Raw genomic sequence first — 24236 nt, forward strand, 5'->3', positions numbered from 1 at the left:
ATAAACATCTCTTTTTTTAACGATTTTTCTTTTTTTTAATTTAAAATTTTCTTTTTTATTTTTTGGCTGCGTTGGGTCTTTGTTGCTGCGCGTGGGCTTTCTCTAGTTGCGGCAAACAGGGTCTACTCTTCGTTGCAGTGCGTGGGGCTTATTATGGCGGCTTCTCTTGTTGCGGAACGTGGGCTCTAGGGCACGTGGGCTTTAGTAGTTGTGGCTTGCAGGCTCTAGAGCGCAGGCTCAGTAGTTGTGGTGCATGGGCTTAGTTTACCGCGGCATGTGGGTTCTTCCCAGACCAGGGATCGAACCTGTGTCCCCTGCATTGGCAGGCAGATTCTTAACCACTGTGCCACCAGGGAAGTCCCTATAAACATCTCTTGCTCAAATGTTACCTAATAAGATTTCTTTCCTTGTGAATGCGGTTGGTTACCACAGATGTATTGAAAGTATATTCTGTGGAGAATACTAGCCTACCACTGAATCATTATCTCCAGGTTAAACGTAAACATTTAAACAAGCACTAAGAATTAAAATGAAGACAGCAGTAGGCAGTGGAGACGTGGGGTTAGCCCTAGATCTCTTGCCTAATTCTGAGCACATTTCCTCTACACACTGTTTCATCCATACGTTGGGATTAGCTTTACCTGCCTCTACTTACCTCAGAGATCCAGTGAGATAAGAGTTCTGACGTTGCTTATGAATTACAGAGCCAACTCCACATACAGATTTTATCATCAGTATAAATATATTTAACGTAGACCTTTTAAAACTTGAAAATGTTATCATAATTATCAATGAAGAATGAGACGCTTGCTAGAATTTGAAGGCATATGTCAAAAAACAAATATACAGAGAAAGAGCTCTTCAGAGACCCTAGTGGAAGAGACAATATCTGAGCTTTAAAAAAGTCTTGACCTGAAAAGTACAGAGAAAGTGAGAGTGAGCATTCCAGATTAAGAAAATCTAGTGTGAAGAAGTGTAGGGCAGGAATGGGCATGGCATGTTCAGGAAATGGAGAGGAAGTGATGTTCATTTTAGATTAAATTCCCCTTTATTACAAGTGTAAAGATGAAAACTTGAAGAGAATGACAATATTCTGAACTTTTATTCCATAGTAATAAGAAAAGGCTCATATAGCTTGCATCTGAATTAATTTAGAATTAGCAGGTTTAGCAGTAATTTAAGAGGAAACTAAGTACTTAAGGGCTCAGAAGGATACAAAGTAAAATTAGCATCATTTTTCTTGCTTCCATTAGAGAAGACTTCCTGGAGAAAGGGATTTTAGAAGAGAGTGGTAAAAGTGGATTTGTAGAAAGGTTGAAATCAAAAAACAATGCCCTCTATATAGGGGGGATTTGGCAATAGCTGATTAGATGGTATGACCAAAAGTTAGGTCTGAACTGCAGTCTTTAAAGAGGCACATTAAAGGTACAAGGAATGCTGATTTGGATTCATTCTCCATTCATCTTGGTTCATCTTCCCCGATGGTCCCAGAGTCACATGAAAACCTGCAGGCAAAAGGTTTGCTACCTTTCACCTGTTCTGCTCTCTGAAGTTCCCTGCTACCCGGAAATATGGGGCTTGTGTTTTGCTTGAGACTTTCCATGCTCTGATCCATACCCGTCTCTCTCCTGTTTCTTCCTATTTCCTCCCAAAAGGAGCTCTCTATTTCAGATAAGACTCCTGATCATTTCCTAGCATGTTGCTTTCCCTGTCTTTTCTTTCTAACTTTCTCCCATCAAGAGTATCTTTTCCTCCCCTTTCAGCCATATGAGCTCAATCTGCTTTTAAAATCCAAGGCTTCAGACATCACCTTTCCTCCTAACATCACTGACTCGTTTTTTGGTTATCATTTAGGATGTATGTATTTCCTTGTGTTGCTATATTTGTTTGTCTTGCACTGTCTTTCTCTTGCTAGATTGAGAACATTGTAAAGGTGCCATGTGTTGTAACTTACCTCACATTGCTTGGGTTCTCTGCAAATGTGGTTGGTGATGACATTATAGACTAATGGTCCATATGAATTTGACTCATAGTCTTGTATAGACTAATGGTTTGCTCTTGTGTGTTTGTTCATTTTCAATGGAAAACCAGATCTGGCTAAACGTGTACAACATCCTGAACGTGAAAATCAGAGCCAGGTAAATGTGTAGAAACTGCTAAAGTGTAAGCTTTGTGTAAGAGCAGAGAGTTTTTAATTTGCTTAAGCACCATATCTCTAGCTCTTACTATCAGGCTCAAATGTGGTACTTAATACATATTTGTTGAATGGATGCTGGTTTAATTTACTTAAGCTGTAGGTCTTAATTTGGTATTTTAAAATATCTTTAGAATATTGTCTCAAAAAACAGGATCATTGTCTCCCTAGTGCATGAAGGATAATATACAGAATCTCATCATCTTATCTGAGGAGAAGAAAACCTTGTTTTATATTCTGTTTTGTCATTTCTTTTTTTTTTTTTTTAATTTATTTTTTTGGCTGCGTTGGGTCTTCATTGCTGCGTGCGGGATATCTCTAGTTGCAGTGAGCCAGGGCTACTATTTGTTGTGTTGCGCGGGCTTCTCATTGCGGTGACTTCTCTTGTTGCAGAGCATGGGCTCTAGGCCCACAGTCTCAGTAGTTGTGGCTCGTGGGCTCTAGAGTGCAGGCTCAGTAGTTGTGGTGCACGGGCTTAGTTGCTCTGCGGCATGTGGGATCTTCCCGGACCAGGGATGGAACCTGTGTCCCCTGTGTTGGTTAAGGGGGAATCTTAACCGCTGCGCCATCAGGGAAGTCCCTGTTGTTTCTTTCTCTTTTTCTTTCTTTTTTTCCCCAGAAGAGGACAGAGGAAATAAGATGGGAAATCATATTTGGTATAACCTAGATTGGAAAAATCTCAGGAAAGATTACCCTCCAAGATTTATGTTAAACTTTTCAAGTGTTTATTGAAGGGCTGCTGCAGTCTTTTATCTACATTGACACTTTATGGTAAATGTTGTACTTATCCTACCCTCCATGTTTCTTTCTATGGCAGCTTACCTGGTACTATTCAGAAGCTGAGAAAAATGCTAAAGATTAGGACCTTCAGTTGTTCACTTTTGACAAGGCTTAAGGAATAGGGGTGAAGGAGCAGTTGTGTGAGATCACTGACACTTTTCTTTTTTCTCTTTTCTTCTGCCTTCAGCTCAAGCCAGGGCAGAACAGCTGCAGGGACAGTGACAGTGAAAGTGCCAGTGGAGAATCCAAGGGCTTCCACAGGAGCAGCTCTCGGGAAAGGCTCAGCGATGTAAGTTAAAAAAAAAACAAACTAAACTAAACAAAACCACCAGGTCACACATCCCTTGGGTCGATTTCAATTTTCCAACACTCTCATCCCTTCACATCACTTTGTAAATATCCAAGCATTATTACACTTCATCCTTTCTTTTTTTTTTTTTTTTTTTTTTTCGCGGTACGCGGGCCTCTCACTGTTGTGGCCTCTCCCATTCAGAGCACAGGCTCCGGACGCGCAGGCTCAGTGGCCATGGCTCACGGGCCCAGCCACTCCGTGGCATGTGGGATCTTCCCGGACCGGGGCACAAACCCATGTCCCCTGCATCGACAGGCAGACTCTCAACCACTGCGCCCCCAGGGAAGCCCCACTTCATCCTTTCTTGGTATATAAACATTTGAGCATTGCTTTGTAGTGTCATTCTGTTTTCTGGTTTGACCTAATATGTGTTTTAACAAATTATAAGGTTGGTGGGAGTATTTGTCAGCTTAAAAAAATAGATTACAAAAGGAAGTGATAATACTTTTAATATCAGTGTTACAAATGAAAGAAGTAGTCTGGCAGCGCTACAACTGGGAGATAACATATTTAACTATGGGCTTTTTGTCATTTCTTCATGCATGAGCTTGGTTAACAACCTTTTTTTTTATTATTATTATTTTATTTTATTCCTGCTGGAAGGGATGACTAACCAGCCACTTAAAGAGAAGGAATTAAATTTCCTGACTGATGTCTGGAGGAAAAACCCTCATGAGCACACACCATACCTCTTAAGGAGGTCTGTCAGCCTTCTAGACCTGGCTCTAACCACTCTCCAGCCTCCTGTGCACCAGGCTGAGAACCATCTGGCCCTCTTTGGGCCCTCTTGCATTCTTCCCTAATGTGTTATATAACAGGATTCTTGACCCATCTTTGCACCTGAGGGCAACATTTTAAAACTTTCTTTTAAAATAGAACAAGTAGGGAGCAATTATTATTAGTGATAACTGAGAAAGGAACATTAACATATTGAGACAGTACTCTTTTTTTCCACAATTTTTTTGGTTTATTTGCAAAAGAATTTATTATTAGCTGAAGAAAATAATTCCACTGTTGATAAAAAAATAATTTGGGTAGCCATTGAAGAACATTCTCAGAAATAATACCATTTTCCCTTTTGTGATTAGCATACTCAATTTGGGAAATTTTGTTTTTCTCTTCGCTTCCATTCTCTTCTCTTCTCTTCCTTTCCCCTCTCCCTCTCTCCTCCCTGCCATCCTTCCTCCCTCCCTCCCTTCCTTCTTCCCAGCTATAGATTACCCTTCAGTCACCACAGGTGGTGACTTCAGGATTCTAAGCATCTTTCTTTTTTCTTTTTAAATTGAGTTATAATTAATATACAGTATTACATTAGTTTCAGGTGTACAACATAGTGATTCAGTATTTTTATACATTATGAAATGATGACCACAATAATCTAGTTTTCATCCATCACCATACGAATTTGTTACGGTGTCATTGACTATATTCCCTATCTGCACATTACATCCCCGTGATGTATTTGTCTTATAACTGGAAGTCTGTTCCTCTTAATTCCCTTCACTGATCTTGTCTGCCCAGCACCCCCCCACAGCCACCTCACTCCTCTTTGGCAACCACTGGTTTGTTCTCCATATCTATGAGTCTGTTTCTGTTCTGTTTTGTTTGTTCATTTGTTTTGTAGATTTCACATATAAGTGAAATCATATGGTACTCATTTTTCTCTGTCTGACTTATTTCATTTAGCATGACACCCTCCCATCCGTTCATGTTGCTGCCAGTGACTAGAATTCATTCTTTTTTATAGCTGAGAAATCTTCCATTGTGTGTGTGTGTCTGTGTATCACATCTTCTGTATTCATTTATCTGTTGATGAACATTTAGGTTGCTTCCATATCTTAGCTGTTGTATATAGTGCTGCAGTGAATGTTAGGGGTACATAGATGTTTTTGAATTAGTGTTTTTGTTTTCTTTGGATAAATACCCAGAAGTAGAGTTGCTGGATCATATGGTAGTTTTATTTTTAGTTTTTTGAGGGATCTCCATACTGTTTTCCATAGCAGCTGCACAAATTTACATTCCCACCAGTAGTGCACAGTGCTTCCCTTTTCTCCACATTCTCACCAACACTTGTTTCTTGTCTTTTTGAGACTAGCCATTCTGACAAGTATGAGGTGGTATCTCATTGTGGTTTTGATTTGCATGTCCCTGATGATTAGTGATGTTAAGCATCTTTCATGTGCCTGTTGGCCATCTGTATGTCTTCTTTGGGAAATGTCTATTTAGGTTCTCTGCCTATTTTTTAATCAGGTTGGTAATTGTTTTGATATTGAGTTATATGAGTTCTTTATACATTTTGGATACCAGTCCCTTATCAGAGACATCATTTGCAAATATCTTCTCCCATTCAGTAGGTTACCTTTTTGTTTTGTTGATAGTTTCCTTCACTGTGCAAAAAGCTTTTTAGTTTGATGTAGTCCCATTTGTTTATTTTTGCTCTTTTTTGTTGCCCTTGCCTGAGGAGGTATGTCCAAAAAAAAAAAAAAACATGCTAAGACTAATTTCAAAGAGATTACCACCTGTGTTTTCTTCTAGGAATGTTATGGTTTCAGGTGTTATATTTAAGTTTTTAATCCATTCTGAGTTTATTTTTCTATACAGTGTGAGAAAGCAGTGCAGTTTCATTCTTTTGCATGTTGCTGTCCCGTTTTCCTAACACTATTTATTAAAGAAACTGTCTTTTCCCTATCATATATTCTTGCCTCCTTTGTCATAGATTAATTGACCATATGAGTGTGGATTTATTTCTGGAATCTCTGTTCCATTGACCCATGTGTCTGTTTTTGTGCTAGTACCATACTGTGTTGATTACTGTAGCTTTGTAGTATACTTTCAAGTCTGGGGGCATGATACCTTCAGCTTTGTTCTTCTTTCTCAGTAGAGGCATATAGACCAATAGAATAGAATTGAAAGTTCATAAATAAACCCATATATCTATGGCCAAGTAATTTTTGTTGTTGTTGTTGTTTTTTGTGGTATGTGGGCCTCTCACTGTTGTGGCCTCTTCCGCTGCGGAGCACAGGCTCTGGACGCGTAAACTCAGCGGCCATGGCTCACGGGCCCAGCCGCTCCGTGGCATGTGGGATCCTCCCGGACCGGGGCACGAACCCATGTCCCCTGCATCAGCAAGCGGACTCTCAACCACTGCGCCACCAGGGAAGCCCTGGCCAAGTAATTTTTGACACAAGTTTTACATCCATTCAATTGGGAAAGAATTTTCTCTTCAACAGGTGGTGCTGGGACAACTGGTTTTTCCCATGCAAAAGAATGAAGTTGGGCCCCTACATCACACCATGTACAAAAATTAACTCAAAATGAATAAATGGGGCTTCCCTGGTGGCGCAGTGGTTGAGAGTCCGCCTGCCGATGCAGGGGACACGAGTTCGTGCCCCAGTCCGGGAAGATCCCACATGCTGCGGAGCGGCTGGGCCCGTGAGCCAGGGCCGCTGGGCCTGTGCGTCCGGAGCCTGTGCTCCGCAACGGGAGAGGCCACAAGAGTGAGAGGCCCGCGTAACGCAAAAAAAAAAAAAGAATAAATGACCTAAGTATAAGAGCTAAAGCCATAGAATTCTTAGAAGAAAACATGTGGGCAAATCTTCATGACCTTGAATTTGGCAGTGGATTTTTAGATGTGACATCAAAAGCACAAGCAACAAAAGAGAAAATACATACGTTGGACTTCATCAAAATTAAATACTTTTGTGCATCAATGGGCATTATCAAGAAAGTGAAAAGAAAAGCTACAGAATGGGAGAAAAATATTTGAAAATCATATAACTGATAAGTGTTTAATATCCAGAATATGTAAAAAGCTCCTAAACTCAAGAACAAAAAGATAAACAACAGAATTCAAAAATGGGCAAAGGGCTTGAATTGACATTTATGCAAAGAAGATATACAAATGACCAATAAGCGCATGAAACATGCTCATCATTATAGTCCTTAGGGAAATGCAAACCAAAACCATAATGAGATATCACTTCACAGCTACTAGGATAGTTATAATTTTAAAGAATGGAAACTAACAAGTTGGCATGAATATAGAGAAATTGAAGCCCTTGTACATGCTGGTGGGAATGTAAAATGTTGCAGCCACTGTGGAAAACAGCTTGGCAGTTCCTCAGAAAGCTAAACAGAGAATTACCATACACCTCACCAATTCCAATTTTAGGTATATACCCAAACACCAGGTACTTAAAGAGATACTTATATGCCAGTTTTCATTGTAGTATCATTTATAATAACCAAAAAATAGAAACATCCCAAGTGTCCATCAGCAGGTGAATGGATGAACAAAAAGTGGCATATATGGACACTAGAATATTAGCCATAAAAAGGAATTAAGTTCAAACCTTGAAAACGTTATGCTAAGTGAAATAATCTAGACATTAAAGGATAAATATTGTCTGATTCCACTTACATGAGGTATCGAGAATATATCAAGAATATGCAAATTCCTAGAGACAGAAGGTAGAAAGGGAGTTACCAGGGACTAGTGGTAGGGGTGGGAGACTGTGAGAGATGGGAGTTATTGTTTAATCGTAACAGAATTTTTGTTTGTGATGATGAAATAGTCTTGGAAATAGTTTTGATGATTGCATAGCATTGTGAATGTAATTAATGCCACTGAATTGTATACTTAAAAATGGTTAAAATGTTAACTTTATTGTATATATATATTTATTTTACCATAATAAAAAATTTGAAAAATATTAGGGCTGTAACAATCTTGCCAATCTCGTGTCAAGCCAATCTGTGTCAAGCCAATCTGATCTACTTTGAGTTTATATTGCTTATCATTAAAATTCATATTTCTTGCAACACTATTAAAAGATTAAAGAAGGAGAAATGACACACATAAAAAAAAGGAAAGGAAGAAAAAGAAGTAGTTGGCTTTTAGTGAGTTGTTTCAGTCACTATTTCCTGCACGTGAGCAGTTGTGAGGTTGCAGAGTCTTACCTCAGGGCCAATGCAATCTAAAATCTTCTGAGATGAAAGCCTTTGACAAGTCAAGCCACAAAACGACTCTTTTGGATATCAGGGCAACATCTCCCCACACAATATTTTAAAGAATAAAGATGCTTCCATTTTTTCTTAAAAGAGAATTAGTAATTAATTACTTTAATGACTATCAGAAAATGAAGAGGTGGAGTTTGTTAAAATATCTCCATGTCTCTCATCACCATGCTTGTGCTTTCACTACTTTCTTGAACATATGGAAAATAGTTATTATTAACCATTTTAATGCCCTTAATCTACTAATTGTGTCATTTCTGAGTCTGTTTCTATTGATTGGTTTTTCTCCTCCTTATGGATTGTATTTTTCTGGCTTTTTTGCATGCCTGACACTTTTTTGGGGGGGATGCCAAATATTGTGAAGTTTTTTTTGTTGAGTGCTGGGTATTTTGGGTTTCCATAAATATTCTTAAGCTTTATTCTGGGCTACTATTATGCCACTTGGAAATAATATTTTGATTTTTTTCTGAGGTTTATATTTATGCTTTTCTGGGTGGAACATTCAGAACAGCCTTTAGCCTAAAGCTCATTTTTCCCCAGTACTGAATACTCTGCCTAACTCCTGATGTGTTACAAGGTTTCTCCACTCTGGCTGGTGGGAATACCAGTTGTTCCCTGTCCTCTGTGACTCTGGCATTCGTTCTACCTGCTCCTTTTCAGTGGTCATTTCCCTTGCCTTGGGTACTTTTCACCCACAGATGTGCTGATACGGACTCAGGTGAAGATGAGAGGGAAGCCTTCTGCAGGTTTCCTGATTCTCTCACTGTGAGCCTCTCTTTTCTCCCATCCTCTGCTTTGCAAATTACAGCTGACTTGGCTTCCTCTTACTATCAACTCTGTCTTCTCAACTTAGGGATGCTTCTGGGATCCACCTGGGTTACCCCCAACCACCCGACTATGGCATGAAAACTCTCTTCAGACAGCAAGCTGGGGCAACTGTAAAATTTATTTCATTTGCTTTCTGTCTCTCTAAGATCACAGCACTGCCTATTGCCCAACTTCTAAAAAACCTTTTTTTCCCACACATTTTGTCTGGTTTTTTAGTTGCTTAAGGTGTTAGACTGAATTTGATTCCTGTTAGTCCAGGTTGCCCACTCTGGATTTTCAGCTGAGATAAAACTCCCTTTAAGTCTTCCACTCACTTTAGTGATATTTTTAGGAGCTGTGGCAGTTAAGACTTACTCTCAAGTGCAGCTAATCAAGATTACTGTATTATTCCAGCTTTTTTTTTTTTTTTTTTTTTTTTAAACTGGACAGGCAAAAAGAGTAAGAATGAAGAATTCCAGTGTGGCTGGGAATTTGACTCATGGGTGAAGCTTAAAACCAAATGTGCTTGGTTTTTCTAAATTACATATCCCCAAACTACATTGCCAGGAGGGAATAATAGTTTACGAGGACTCTCACATTGATCAAGGAGACATAGTAACTTGTTTAGATTAGTCACTAAGGAAAAAGTTAAGGGAAATAATTGAATATGTAAATATTCATAGTGAGTTATTCAAGGGGGAAAATATTGCTTCTGACTTATACAGAATTTTGTAAGTGAGGAAGTTTTCAAAACTCAGGGCCTAAAGTTAGTAAATAAAAGCCTCAAATTTTGAAGTGATCATAGGCATTCATTACAAACACACCAAGTTTTAACAGCTATTTTGCTATTTATTATCCATGTGACCTTGAGCAAAAAACTTGATCTTTCCAAGCCTTGGTTTCTTTACCTGTGAAATGGGGGTCGTTTCATCTACCTTGTTAGGTTTCTTTTAAAAGATTACCTGGTACTGTGTGTTTGAATCACGTAACCGTTCTTGGCGTACCCAGTGTGCTCATAAGTATTTATTCCCTTTCTTTCTGCATCAGATTCACACCTACCCTAGGAGCCTTCTCTACCCTTTCTGATTTGAATTCCCTGGCAGTGGTCAATTCGACAAGACCTGCTTATCTCAATCATGACAAACACCGTTCTTCCTCCCAAATAAAATCCTCATTATTCTATGTCTCCTTACCTATTTTTCTCAAACTTGAACTCCCTCTCTTATTTCCTTGCCTCCGTATTGGATCCCAGAGCTAGTATCTTCAAAATCGAGCCCTGTTCCTTCCTCTGTCTTACTTATCCTGTTTACTTCGTCACTCTGCTTTATTTACTGACTTTATTTCTGAAGAGGCCTTTGGCTATGATTATCCTCTCCTTGACATGACTGGTGCTTCAGATGCCCTCATCATTTCTTACACAGATGATTCCTGTGGCCTCTCAGTGATGTAATCTGACGCATCTCTGTTTCCTTTGCCCTGTACTCGATAAAGCTTCCACAGTTGTTTATCTAAGAGTCAGAGCTCACTATTAAACTTTCTTCTTTAAGATCCTTTGCAGGCACGCTCCTGAGGTTATAAGCGGAGCCCTCCACTAGGACATATGAAGCTACCTCTTCATCCTCCCTCTCTCCCTCTACTTCCCAATGGTTTCTACCTATACTTGTTCCTTCTGGACCGCTCTTTTTTTTTTTTTTTTTTCCTTAAATAATATAAACTTTCAAATTTTCCTATTTTTGTTTCTTTTGTCTCCTTCTTTTTTTTTTCTCTCTTTTCCTTCTGCAGTTCCTATGTCACTTCCTCTAGCAAACTCTTCCTACCACCCTGTGGAAGTAAACATTTTTAATGCTTTATTCAGATAACTACCTGTATATGACTCTAGTGTCTCTCTCTGAAAGAATTTTGCATCAGGATTTTAATTATGAAAAGGCAGACACATATTTCATACTTGTAAAACTTTCAAGATGTTGAAGGAATTGAAGCATTTCAGAAATTAGGTGGAAAGGGATTGAACTCTAGTAAGTGTTGTGCTGCACAGTTCCCTAATATTATTTTTCTGTAGCTCTTTAGTCCACTTAGTATCACAGTTGAGGCGTTTCTTCTGCTGCTTCTTGAGACACCCCTTCTACCTCGAATCTCCCAAGTTTGGGGGGCTTTATTGATTTATCTATGCCACTGTGCCATTATCCACCCATCTATGCAGGCATCTTTCCTAGCCTCCTTTTTCTCACCTAACACCCAAACATTTATTGTTAGGTTTACTAGTTACTGTTAAGGAAGAAGTAGACAAAGGACACACCATCAATGAACTTCCCTTTATTTAAGAAGAAAATCTAATCCAGACCTGTGACAGACTCTTGATATTCTGTTTCTCCTTTCTTTTCTTTTTCTGTTTTTGCCGTATTTTCATTTTCCCTACCAGTTTGTTTATGCCTTTTGCCTTTCCTGTATCATGTTTTTATGTGTTTTCTTGGATAGTCAGTGTTTTGATTGTCCAGAAATATTTATCAAATACCTTTTAAGTGTCAGGTATAGTTCTGGGCACTTGAGATTGAATGGTGAACAAGACGAAGCCTCTGCCCTCATGAAGCTTCTACTCTATTGAGGGAGGCAAGTAGAAAATCTGTGAGCAAATGATAACATTGTTTTTGATGTGTAATACATTTTGTGAAGTAAACTAAACAGTAGTGGGGGGTGGCAGGGTGTGTGCTGCCACTTTAACTGGAGTGATTGGATTAGTCCTTTCTTTTTTTTTTAATATTTATTTATTTATATGGTTGCACCGGGTCTTAGTTGTGGCTCACGGGCTCTTTAGTTGCAGCATGCAAACTCTTAGTTGTGGCATGCATGTGGGATCTAGTTCCTTGACCAGGGATTGAATCTGGGCCCTCTGCATTGGGAGCGCAGACTCTTATCCACTGTGCCACCAGGGAAGTCCCTGGATTAGTCCTTTCTGTTTTGGTGATTTTTGAACTGAAGTCTGAATGACGAAAGGAAGGAAGAACATCTAGGCAACAGGAATGACAAGGTCATGACCCTGAGTCAGGACATATTTAAGGGGAAGAAAAAAGGCCAGTGTGGCTAGAGCGGAGGGAATGAACACAGGGGCTGGTCACATAGTATCTTCTAGCTCATGGTAAGCAGGCTAAGTACTGTATTAGTTTCCTGGGCGGCTGTAATGCATGACCACAAGCCAGGGAGCTTAAAACAACAGAAATCTATTGTCTCGTAGTTTGTAAGGCTAGAAGTCCAACATTAAGGTGTCAGCAGGGCCATGATTTCTCTGAAGTCTCCAGAAAGGAGTCTTTCCTGTCTTCTCCCAGCTTCTGATGACTTCTCACAATCATTGGTGTTCCTTGGCTTATAATGACATCACTTCGATGTGTGCTTCTCTTCAAATGGGCTTCTACTCTATTTGTAGCTCTTTATGTCTTCTCTTCTTATAAGGAGAACAGTCATTGGATTTAGGGCCCACCTTAATCCAGTATGACCTCAACTTAATTACATCTGCAAAGTCCCTGTTTCCAAACAAGGTCATATCAGTCAGGGTTCTCAAGAGAAACAGAGCCAAAAGGATGTACAGACATATACAGTTATGGAGGCTGACAAGTCTCAGAATGTGTAGTCAGCAAGCTGGCCTCCTAGGAGAGCTGATGGTTAGATCCAGTCTGAGTCCAAAAGTCTGAACAAACCCTAAAGACGAGAAGGATTGACACCCAGGAAAAGTCTGTGTTTCAATTTGAGTCTAAAAGCAGGAAAAAACTGTTGTCCCAGCTTGAAGGCTGAGACAGACAGAGGAATTCCCTCTTATTCTGAGTATGGTCATCCCTTTTGTCCTATTAAACTGACTGGATGAGGCCCATCCTAGGGAGGGCTTTACTCAGCCTGTTGATTTAAATGTTAAACTCATCCCAAAACACCCTCATGGTAACACCCAGAATAATGTTTGAGCAACTATCTGGGTACCCAGTGGCCTAGCCAAGCTGACGCATAAAATTAACCCTCACAATCACATTTTGAGGTTCCAAGCGGGCCCTATAATTTTAGGGGAACACTATTTAACCCACTATATAGGTTAGTATTTAAAAAGCCTCTCAAAGATGTTAGAAGGAATTGTTGTTAACCATTTTTCCTTTACAATGTTTACTTTTCCTTTTATATGAAGAAATGCAGGTAAACATGAACACAAGGGTGAAATTAGGGAAAGGAGTTGGAAGGCTGTTGAATATAGATGAGAGCTGATAACAGTTGGAGATGGGCTATAACAGAGGGTTGAAAATTGAATTTGGAAGTGACCATTTCCACACCTGATGCTTTTTTCAAGTTGTGCCCCCATTTTTACTTCCACTAGTAGCTCATTTCTCCATTTAAATATAGTTTGCATCTTTGTAAGTTATTAGTAATCTTACCTGCAAGGCACATTTCTTAGGATTAAGATTTTAGGTTCTTTAAATTGTCATTGCTTTCTAAACCACTACAGAAAGTAATCGAGCTTGTCTTGTGACCTTTGTAAGAAACATAGTTGACCAAGTGATTCTTAGCATGATCCTTCTGCTTTTTACTCCCAAGAGAGAAAAGCATAACATGGAGGTGGGTAGGCAGGGATGTCAGACACAAATGATGATTTGGAAGAATTTTAAATTATTCTATTTAAATTAGCCCTAGGGTCAGAGCATGCATTTTCCTCTCAGGGTGGAATGCACATCTGTCCCATACTTAGGGAGCCTTAATAGTAGCCATAGCCTCTTTGTGTAGATCTCTGATGAATGGAGTACATCTATTTTGGATGGATAATCGATTTGTGAAATCCCTTGTTGTAGGTAAGCTGTTAAAACAGAAATGTTAACTTCATGATTTTAATGCGTAGCTTCAATGATGACTTAATGACAGAGATGGATAGAGAGTCAGGTGGGGGGCAGTGAGAAGAGTAGAATGAGCATTTAATGAATATCCACTTGCAGACTTGAATGTTAGCAGCAACATTCTCCTTCCTGGAAAATGTCTTTCAACTGTGCATCCCATTACTATTCCTGCAGCCCATGTAGCTTGGAGATTGAGGCAGAGTGTGTTTGTAAGAAAGCTCTCCTTTGCCATGTAATAGACTGAGGTGGGTAATTTGCAGAGATTGCTGGAGCAGTGGTCAAATCTGAAAAAAACAAAACAAAACAAACCCAGAATGAAAAGACCATGTTAAACAGGAGCTAGCTTATAATGAGCCCGGAAATCACATATCACATAGCCAGCTGGCTGGAATGTCTTCATGTTCTTGTCTTCTCATGCAAACTGCTAAATACATTCTCATACTCTATTTTCTCAGTCTCTCCATACCTCTCATTTCTACCTAATGCATTGAAAATATGAATGAATTGGCAACTCTACCACTTGAAGAAATAAGAATGAAGCCTTTTTCATTATTCAGCAGACATAGTTGCCTAAACATGTGGGCATATGGTATTATTTCAAATGCTTTTGAATCCAAGGATGCTTTTATTTATTGCATTTAAAAAAAAATCTCCTTTTAGTTTTTCAGCCCTCATTTTGACTCATAGGCTTTTTTAGATTCTATGGCCACTTTTGCTATATAGTTTGGACAGAGTATGCCTTCTCTCTCCAAGCAAGAAAAATGGAAGACCCTTCCTCTCATTATAAATTGGGGAAACACAGAAAGTTAAAATCAGCTTGATTCCATGAAATGGTTCAGTGGTCAGGGCATCACCACCTGTCTGCTTTCCTAAGCCTTTACCTCTTGGTGTCTGTCTCTTCTTCTATAACATGAGAAAACAGTAACAATCCCTAGATGCACATCTGTAAGCAAATAGCTAACATAATACATTTCTAACAGTAAAAAAGCTGTTTTAAAATATTTAATTCTCGTAGCCTAATCTGTTGCTGCCCATGGTTTAAGGTGTTCATGGATTTTGTGACTTGGAAAATTGTTAAAGCTGTCAAATATTGCCAGCTATATTCAGATACAGACTTAGATTGGGTATATATGACCGAGGCTCCTCTGGGCCTCTTGGATAGCAAGGCCTCAGGGATGTGATATGTGTCCTGAGCTATCAGTGAAACCCTGACTTCTGCCTGTTGCTGGTCTCAGAACTTCTGTTATACCTTTGTGTATGAGGGTGGAGGTCCTGCTGGTGACCAGGAATAGCGTCCCACTAAATACAGGGCCGTAGCAGATTCTTGGGCTTATAGAACTGGACAAGGAGAAATCTCTTTATTTCAGAGATATTTCTGTTCAAATTCTCCAGCGATGATTAAAGGGAGTTGGCAACTGGCCAAGAAAAATGTGATGGGGAAGAGAGTTAGAGGGAAGGAAATGTCAATGCCGTGGACATTTGGCAAAGTAGATTAGAAGGGTTTTTCCACGAAGTTTTCTGCCAGGTCCAGAAATTGTAACTTAATGCCACAAATCTTTTTCTATTTAAAAAAAAAAAAGGTGAGTCCAGTGGGTTGGTAAATGTGGGTAGCCTTTGACTCTAAGGTTCTTTATGCTTTCTAGCAAATGCTGAAACTCCAGCAGACCTTTAATGTACACGAGGATCTAGTGTCTGTGTTCCTTCATGTGTGTGTCTGTGTTCGTGCATGTGTGTGTGTGTGGGGGGTGTTATAAGGCAGGGTGCTTAAATGCTTTGTTGCATTATGTTAATTCCTCGGCAGTGCAATCAAATTCATGTCGTAATTAAAGCTGTCAGTTGGAAGGCAAGCCAATCGCCACGAAAACACAGCATAACAAATGAAGTGAAATGATTCTGCGTGTAGCTATACAATGCTTCGCCAGGCATGAAATTAAATAAGTAATTTGATGTTGACATCAGAAATTGAAATGATACCCACTGTTCCCTCATTCAGTCAGACCTGCATAAACAATAGGCCGAACAAATATGCACAACAAAGCCATCCTCTCCACCCAGCTCCCTGAGTAATGTACAATATATATGCAAAATGAGTAGAACAGAGCTTCCCGAGACCAGAAGGATGTCATTTTCTTTGGTATACAATAAGATGATACGTATGTGGGGGTGGGGAGGTGGGTTTGAAGAGGCCCTTCTGCTTCTTGGATAAAATGCATTTGCAGAAAGGGGGAAAAATACCAAAATTAACAAATCCCATGCTCTCTCTCCGAGAAATTCACCCTAAAGTGAATTTACCTCCCTGGGGCATGACTCCAGGCTAGTGGAGATCTAACTTGGCTTTTGCCTTCCCCTGTTCCACGGAGGGGTGTAGGTGCCGAAAACAGGTGATGCTGTCACATGGCTAATCACTGCTGAGAAGCTGTCTCCATGACTACTGTGCATATCCCTACATACTGTTTACGGCATCAAGAATGAAACAGGATTTTTGAAAATCAAGTCCAGTGTACAGGATCACACATCAGCGTTCTTTATTCCCCTGAGCCTGTCTGGAGCACTGAGGGGAAGAAAGTTTTGCTTTGGGAGCTGCATTTAGGAGCTGACTGTCCTTGTTTGATGCGGATGCTGTTTGTACTTACAGCACTATTATTTCCTTCTCAAAGCCAGTGTAAAATTAAGAATCACGTCTACCGTATTTTTGGAGGTATTAAATTCACCTGAGCCCCACTCCCATACAATCCATTCATTCATTCATTTATTTATACATTAATTCAACAAATACTTATTAACTGCATCCTGTGTGCAAGGCATTGAGCTAAGCTCTGGGGAAGCCATGATGAGTCAAGCAGATGGTCCCTGCTACCTGTGGTTTGCAGAGTAGGGACAGGACATTTCGGTGGAACAGTTAGAGGTTACCTAAGTAACTGTTGCATCACCGTGGAAGTCCGGTCCCTCCATGGAATGTGTAACAGCCGACCCAAGCTAGGCAGGGAGAGGCCTTGCTGGTGCAAGGATGCTTAGCTGAGACCTGAGGGCTGCCTCAGTGCTCGTGTTCTTTTTGTTTCAAACTTATTTGGGGCCTCTCTTGTTCATAAAGAGGACACTAAAAATTAAAGAATTTGTAATGAGAGATTTTAGGAAAAAATAAACAAACATACAAAAACAGACAAGTTTAAAGCACAAACCAAGTTCTTTTTTGGGGGTCTCTTTCCCCTAAGAAGTGATACCGCACGTACCTTTCAGCATCACTGTTCTTTAGTTCCCTGTGTGTGAGAACTATGGAACCCTAAATTGGTAATTTTTGTTACTAAAACCTTTAGAAAAATGGTGCTTTTCACTACTTCCCTTTACCCACACATTCTTTGCATTTTAGTCTACTAATTATGTTTACAAAATGTCTCATTTTTGAAAAGAACTCTGTGTGTACTAACTGGTGCCTTGAGGGGATAAACTGGCAAATAGGTCACACACTGGAAAAGTCATCCAAACCCACTGGGCTTTTTATTTTCAAGTCAGTCTGGGCTTTTTCCTCTTGCCTGCCCCTTTGCGGCCACAAAACTGAGTAGCTTGAGACCAGGGCATTGAATGTCAGCAAGTCAGGGAGGGAGGCTGATGCGTGTCTGTTTAGTCTCAGTGCAGGGCGAAATGCCATCATTAATTCATTACCCAGCTGCCTGTCAAATAAATTGGCAATTACATCCACCGCAGAATCTTGGAATTCAGTAAATAGCACGTTAGCATCTCTGAGTTGCTGAGAGATGTAAAGGGGAAAATTAAGCAACACGGTGTTCGTATCAGTAGCAGATGACAAGGGGCCGCGTAAACAGGCAGTGTGGTGTAGTGATGAAAAGCCTGCGAAGGACTGGTAATGAGCTGTGTGGATTGGAATGTGTTAAAAACCATTGCTGATTTTCCACTTTGTCTTTATGCTTTCTTGCAGAGTTCAGCTCCTTCCAGCTTGGGAACAGGCTACTTCGTAAGTTTATCTCAACTTCCACGTGTGTGCCTGGTATTGGCATTGATTTACTTGTATAATGTATGCTCATTAGGGTGTGAAAAAAATCCAAGAAATTCCCTCTCAGTCCTAAAGAGCAGACTGATGTCCATCCTTTTACTAAGAGTTGTTTCACTTTTAAAATACATAGCCTGCTGGGCTCTAGGGATCACAAGTCAGTCTGTGATGTGGGCCTGGTTCCCAGCACCCAGAACATTTGCTCCTTACCTGGCAGTGTACGGGGGATACAGGGAAACGTGACTGCCTCATGCCACCTTTCCTACAAAATGGGGTTTTTAGTGAGAAGTGTCGTGTGGTGGACAGAGTTCAATTTATGCATTGAGGTGTATATTCATTTTAAGATCTCTTGAAGAACTTCCCCACATATACGATGAATTGCCACTTTTTAATTTTGATGAGAGGTGGTGTTTTAATGGATGTTTTCCCTCACAGTCTGAGTAGGTGGCCTTCAGATTATTTTTTCTTCAATCATTAAACTCCTCATTTTATCAAATATAGATGTATTATTTCATTTCAAGACCTTATTTCTGTCCTTTGAGAAGGGTGTGGATGGTGACATACCTCAGGGCTTATCACAATATTTCTCATTTATAAAGAAATTGTCACTTCATTTCTTTTATCTGTAGCTAAATTACCCTTCTTGGATTCAATAATACTTTTCAAGATATAAATAAAAGAGAATTACAAATAGACATTATTTACACAACAGGATAACATGCCAGTGTAGACATTTGTTGTAGTATTTAAAGGAATTTAAGGAATTTAAAGGAATATGATTTATGTTCCAAATGACGAACACTGATACTCTAATATCTGCTCAGCATTTTCTGAGAAAATAATGAAATCATGAAAATGAAGTGGAAAATAATTACTGATTCAGTTTCATTGCCTTTAAATTTCTTCCCTCTAAAATGCTAATTACTCTGGTTTTCTTCTGCCCATTTGTCTCCATACCTTTATGTTAAATTCATGAAAACAAGCATCATTTCATTGAATAATAAGTCTTTTCCAAGCTTGGAAGAAGTGGCATTTTCTAAATGTTGATTTTTATTTTTTGTCTTAATCTATGATATGAGGAGAAAAAGGGTAAAGTTTTTTTTGGTACCTGCTTAATACAGTCAGCACACATCATTACTCCTTATTATGGTTGAATATTCATGCTTACAGAAACAAGCAGGGTGCTGAAACAGGATCCTGCTTCAGCAGTTGAAATAACAGAAGTATTCCCATCTGCCATCTCTTCACACCAGGCTGGATGTGGGTTGAGATGTTGGAAGTAAAATCTGGAGACTGCCAATGTTTATTCTCTATCCAAAAGCTAAATTCCCCCTCTTTGCTTTCTTCAGCAGAAGAAGGCCAATGCCACTGACTCAGCCTTTGATCACTTCTAGACTGAACATTCTAGTATATATATTTTTAACTGTCCGTGTGAGCACTCTGAAAGAAGAAAGTCACCTCTAGAAGCACTGAGAATTTTATTATGCTTTTGGTCACTTATTTTTCTCTCTAATTCCAGGAATGTTTATTTTAATTCTCTAATGATAGGTTCCTGTGAATAAAGAGTCTTTGCAATTATGAATCTCAAATAAATTTTACACTTACACAATTTTGGATGAGTATAAAAGCTTTTTTCTTATTTTGGAAAAATTATTCTTAATATTACTTTGCTTATATATAAAAAATCTGTAGTATTATTAGCTTACATGAAGAAGATACATACCAGATGTATGTTCAGCTCTCAACTATGACAAAAATGCTCTACTTAGAATGTGTTTCCAACAGTGAGATTATTATGTTATCAAAGTGCAAAATCCACTGATATTATTGCCAAGTCCTCATCAAAAAGTGTCTTCTCTTTCAATTTTCGTATCAACAATATCACATGTAATACTTAATTTCAGGTACTAACTTCAGCATTGGTGAGTTTCACACTTATAAGTGGAAAATAGTATATTCACAACTTTTAGTAGTTTCAGGCCAACATATTCTTTGCAGTGTGTTTTATGATCTATGATGTCATAACAACCTTTACTTAAGTCTGTAATGAAGGTTCAGCATCAGGTAAGTGGAATGGTGATATTTCGACTTTAATCCTCTTCAGCATCTCTTTGAAGTGGGGACGGAGGCAAATCACCTGCAGAGTCAAACAGCTATTAATGCAATTGAACCATAATGTGAATTCTGGTATAAGAAAACTGAAGGTACTCACCTCTTGAGTTTAACAGCCTGGAACTGTTTTCTTAAATACTCTCCCTTGCCCCAACGTTACTCTAACTTCAGAATCTTCCTTCATTTAGACTGTATGCTCCTGTAGAGCTTTTAGTGAACTAAGGTAAAATGCTGATCATTGTGTGTGCTAATAAAATAGACGCCCACCTACCTATATGCACGTGCATGTGTATGTGTACACACACACACGTGTGTGTACCTTATCCACAGCCAGTATATTTTACTTTCTTTCCATTCTTTTCATTTATCAGTTGTGGTAAGTTAAAGGGTTTTAAGAAGAAACCTTTGTTTTTGATTTAGTTGTATTTGTTTATATCTCCTTGGTTTTGTGTTCCAAAGATGTCTGCTTAGGTCTGTCACTTTTCCAATCCATTTATAAGCTGAAGATTTGAGAAATGAGAACAGCAGCTAAAATCAGTATTTACATAAGCATATTGCAAAGAATTCTTAAAGTAGACAAAATAGAGAGGGATTGGAACAAACTTTTCACATTTTTGGGAGCTTTGAATAATGTGGGTGTTATATACACAGAGAGACACACATATATATTCATTACATACTCATGCCCAGCTCATATTCTAAATATAAATGGAAGTATAGACTAGTTGGAATCTATTTGCTTTTTTATTTTTTTGGCGAGAGTACCAAAACTTGCTGGAATGTGTAGGATTTTCTTTTTTTTTTTTTTTAAACATTGATGCAGTGAACACATTTTCTTTACTTTCTTCTTTTGCATGTATTTGAAGTTTTATTATACATAGTATACAATTAAGAATTTAGAGACTGAATGATATGAAGACTACTATGTGCCCTTGGGTGAATTATTTGATGTCTCTGAGTCTGTTTCCTCATCTTTATCTACCTAAGAGAGTTGTGATTATTAAATAAGATATTTAATGCACGCAAAACAGCTCTCATTAATAGGAAATAATATGTATTCTCTTCCGTCATTCCCACTGTAGTGTGTGATGGAATAAACTTGGCCTCATTAAGTGGTTGTGCAATGTTGTGGTGGTAGAGGATTACCACTAGAAATTCATGATAAAAAGTAAATGTTGTAATTTATAACTGTAGGATAGGAATATTTTATTCCCATTACATTCTTCTCGTAGCTTTCTCTGGAGCCTAGGATTTTGTGTTTGGTCAGCTGTATATCAGTTTACTCCGTATAGAAACATAAAACAAATATGGAATTCCTTCTCTGTGATCCTCTATGATCATGATGAGGTTGGAATGAAATATTCTGTAGGCTGTCCACATATTATGGTTGTTTAATTTGTCTATTAAAGTTATTTGTTGATCTTCTCCCTTAGACTTGAGGCATTTAAAGACTGCTCATAGCTCTTGGGGTTGGGCTGGGAGGTTAAGAAAGACCTGTTCAACATGTTCAAGTTTATGAGGTTGTGTCACATGCTTGTTGCTGGCTGTCACTAAAAAGCGGACGCCGCAGCCTACCCGAATGAGGCAACTGCAGGCAGTAGAGTGAGAAGACCAGTAAGAACATCTCATAGTTGCCAGAGGTCTGGTGTGTCATCACAGGAAAGATCCGGAGTCCCTCTTTACGAGCACTTGACTCCATAAGCTGGTAGTTGGGAGCTACCATTGGTGTCAGGCTGAACTCGATCCCTGGTGTTGTTTTATTTAGGTGACAGGTCCTGCCTGCTTCTCCGGATAATTTTCAGCCTTCTTCCAGGTTTGAATTTAAGTGTCTTAGGCCCATAGTCTCAAAGAGCTTGGATCTTGCTTTTGTACACTCCAGTGATACAGAGCTTTTTCTTAATGGTTCTCAACTAATATTTTTCATCCTCCTCATTTGACTCACATCTAGTAATATACACTCTTTATCAAGGAAACCAACCCACTTCTACCTGGCGATTTAAAAAAACTACCACATTATATAATAAAGGGGAATTGTGTAGTGGTACACATCTTAAGATGGGATTTGTGTTATTACTGTTTTCCTGTGCTGTAGAATTACTTAAGAAATAATGTTGATAGTGCTGGTAACAGGCAGTAGGTGCACAATATTGACCTTGTGACTTTCCATTCAAAGTTATAAGGTCATAAAGGGATTAAATTCTTTGTCGTAAGCTTTTGACTGTATAAACCCTTAAAATATTTTTTTTTCTGTAAGTTTATAACTCTCAAAACTGATTGGTGGTATTTTGTATAACCATAGTTGCTTCTTTTTAAAATCTCAGAGTGGACTTTGTTGTTAGGTAAGAGTCAAATGAGTTTCTTTAAAAAGATCAAACTTTCAAAAAAATGTAATTGTTTATCTAATAGACTGAGCTTTTCTTTAAACAGACACTTTCGACATTTTGTCTTTCAGTAGGTATTAAGCACCTTCTCTGGCAGGCACTGTTCTAGGTGATGGGTTATAGAAGTAAAAAACTATGGCCCCCTTCTCAGGAAATTTAGTCTTCCCTAAACCCAGATCCTTTCCTTTGTGATGCTTTTAAACATTTTGACACATTGTACTTAAATGAGAGGTTTGGGGCTGTACAGAGACCTAACATTCTTAGACTTTATAATGTTTCCATGGGTTTTAACTTAAAAGTGCAAATATATCAACCTGGCCTTGACTGCAACCCCACCCAAAGTCATCTTACTTCCCACCTGCCAGTACTTGCTAGTGATGCTGTGAGAGGGTTTTGTATCTCAAGTATTTATTCCTAACCTTTGAGTGCTTATATTTAAGGTAAATAACACTGAGTATTTTAAAGATGTCACTCAAATAAGACTCCAGCATTTATATTTATTAGTAATTAACTCTGAGTAAATGAATTATTGGCCATTACTTATGTACTGACAAGTTTCCATTTTAATGGAAATTTTAAAAATCTGAATTTCTTCAGGCATCTCCAGTTATTATAGGGGACTTTTAGACCCATTGGTAAAAACTGAGTTGGAAAACAGCTCACAGATGGAGAATTCAGTTGATTTTAATTGTCAGGTATGTGTTAAGTATCTATTCTTAGTTCTCAAGATAAATAAGATGTAAGCTTGGCCCTCAAGTCTAGGTTATGTAGTTGAATTTGATACAGAGCAAATTGATCAGTCCTATGAGAAATGTAAGTAGAACACTTGGGGGTATATGTTAGGGTGAGTTAATTGTAGGAGGCATAAATTGTGCAGAACTTGATGGAGACTTATATTTTCAACAGATAAAGAAAAGATGGAACAAAGTTTGAGGCAGAGGGAGCAATAGGGAGAAAAGCACAGGGAAAGGAGTTGGGCGGGTAGGAAGGAGACGGTTTATAGGGAGACCTGAACTTAGCTTAGCGAACTGTTAAAAATGAGTCATCAAACCAAGGATTGATGATTGTGATGCTTCTTTTACTTGGAATAGGAATCCCAGGAAAGAAGAGATTCTATTTCAGAAACATAATGAGTTTGGAAGTTAGCGTACATAGTTAAAAATTTAATTTTCTTCAATGATAGTTTCAAGATGTGGCCAAAATAACAAGAAAACAAAACATTGCCACCCAAATTTAAATTTATATTGAAACAGTAATATCCTGTAAGAACTTCAGTATGTCCTGAAAATTCAGTCGTATGCCTATCAGAAAATGTCTTTGAGATGTGGTTGTTGATGTAATTTCCCTAAGTGGCCCCTCACAGTTACCCAGTGAATCACCTACGCACGTTTGAAACAGCCTCAGAGGTTCCCTGTATCCAAAGTGAGCACAACGTCACTAAAATGGTTAATTATGTAATATTTAATATAAGAATTTTACTGAATATTATTTTGATTATAATAATAGAACAAAAACCTTGTAACCTATCAGTCACCTTAAAATCTAGGACATTGCTAATGATTTTGAAGCTGTCTATGTACTATGCAGAAGCATTTGGGCAAATGAAATCAGTTGTTCTTTCTAATGGTAGTTGCCACAGTTTTGAACTGTAACATTTAAAATACTTCCCTGAACTATATTTACCTCCTAGAAAGTAACAAAACTAGACCCTACACTTAAGTAGGTGTTT

At 38.7% G+C, this 24236-nt stretch overlaps 1 protein-coding gene across 2 annotated transcripts in view; it reads left to right on the top strand.

The window, feature by feature from the left end:
* Positions 1-24236, top strand: part of AUTS2 (activator of transcription and developmental regulator AUTS2) — a 1112396-nt gene that overhangs the window by 489034 nt on the left and 599126 nt on the right. For both annotated transcript variants that reach the window (XM_082669920.1, XM_082669921.1), the window contains exons 3-4: positions 3162-3263; positions 17943-17978. In XM_082669920.1, coding sequence (XP_082526046.1) covers positions 3162-3263; positions 17943-17978 — 138 coding nt within the window. The remainder of the gene's footprint in view (positions 1-3161; positions 3264-17942; positions 17979-24236) is intronic.

Source organism: Grampus griseus, assembly GCF_964374135.1.
Source record: "Grampus griseus genome assembly, chromosome: 14".
NCBI classification, from domain to species: domain Eukaryota; kingdom Metazoa; phylum Chordata; class Mammalia; order Artiodactyla; family Delphinidae; genus Grampus; species Grampus griseus.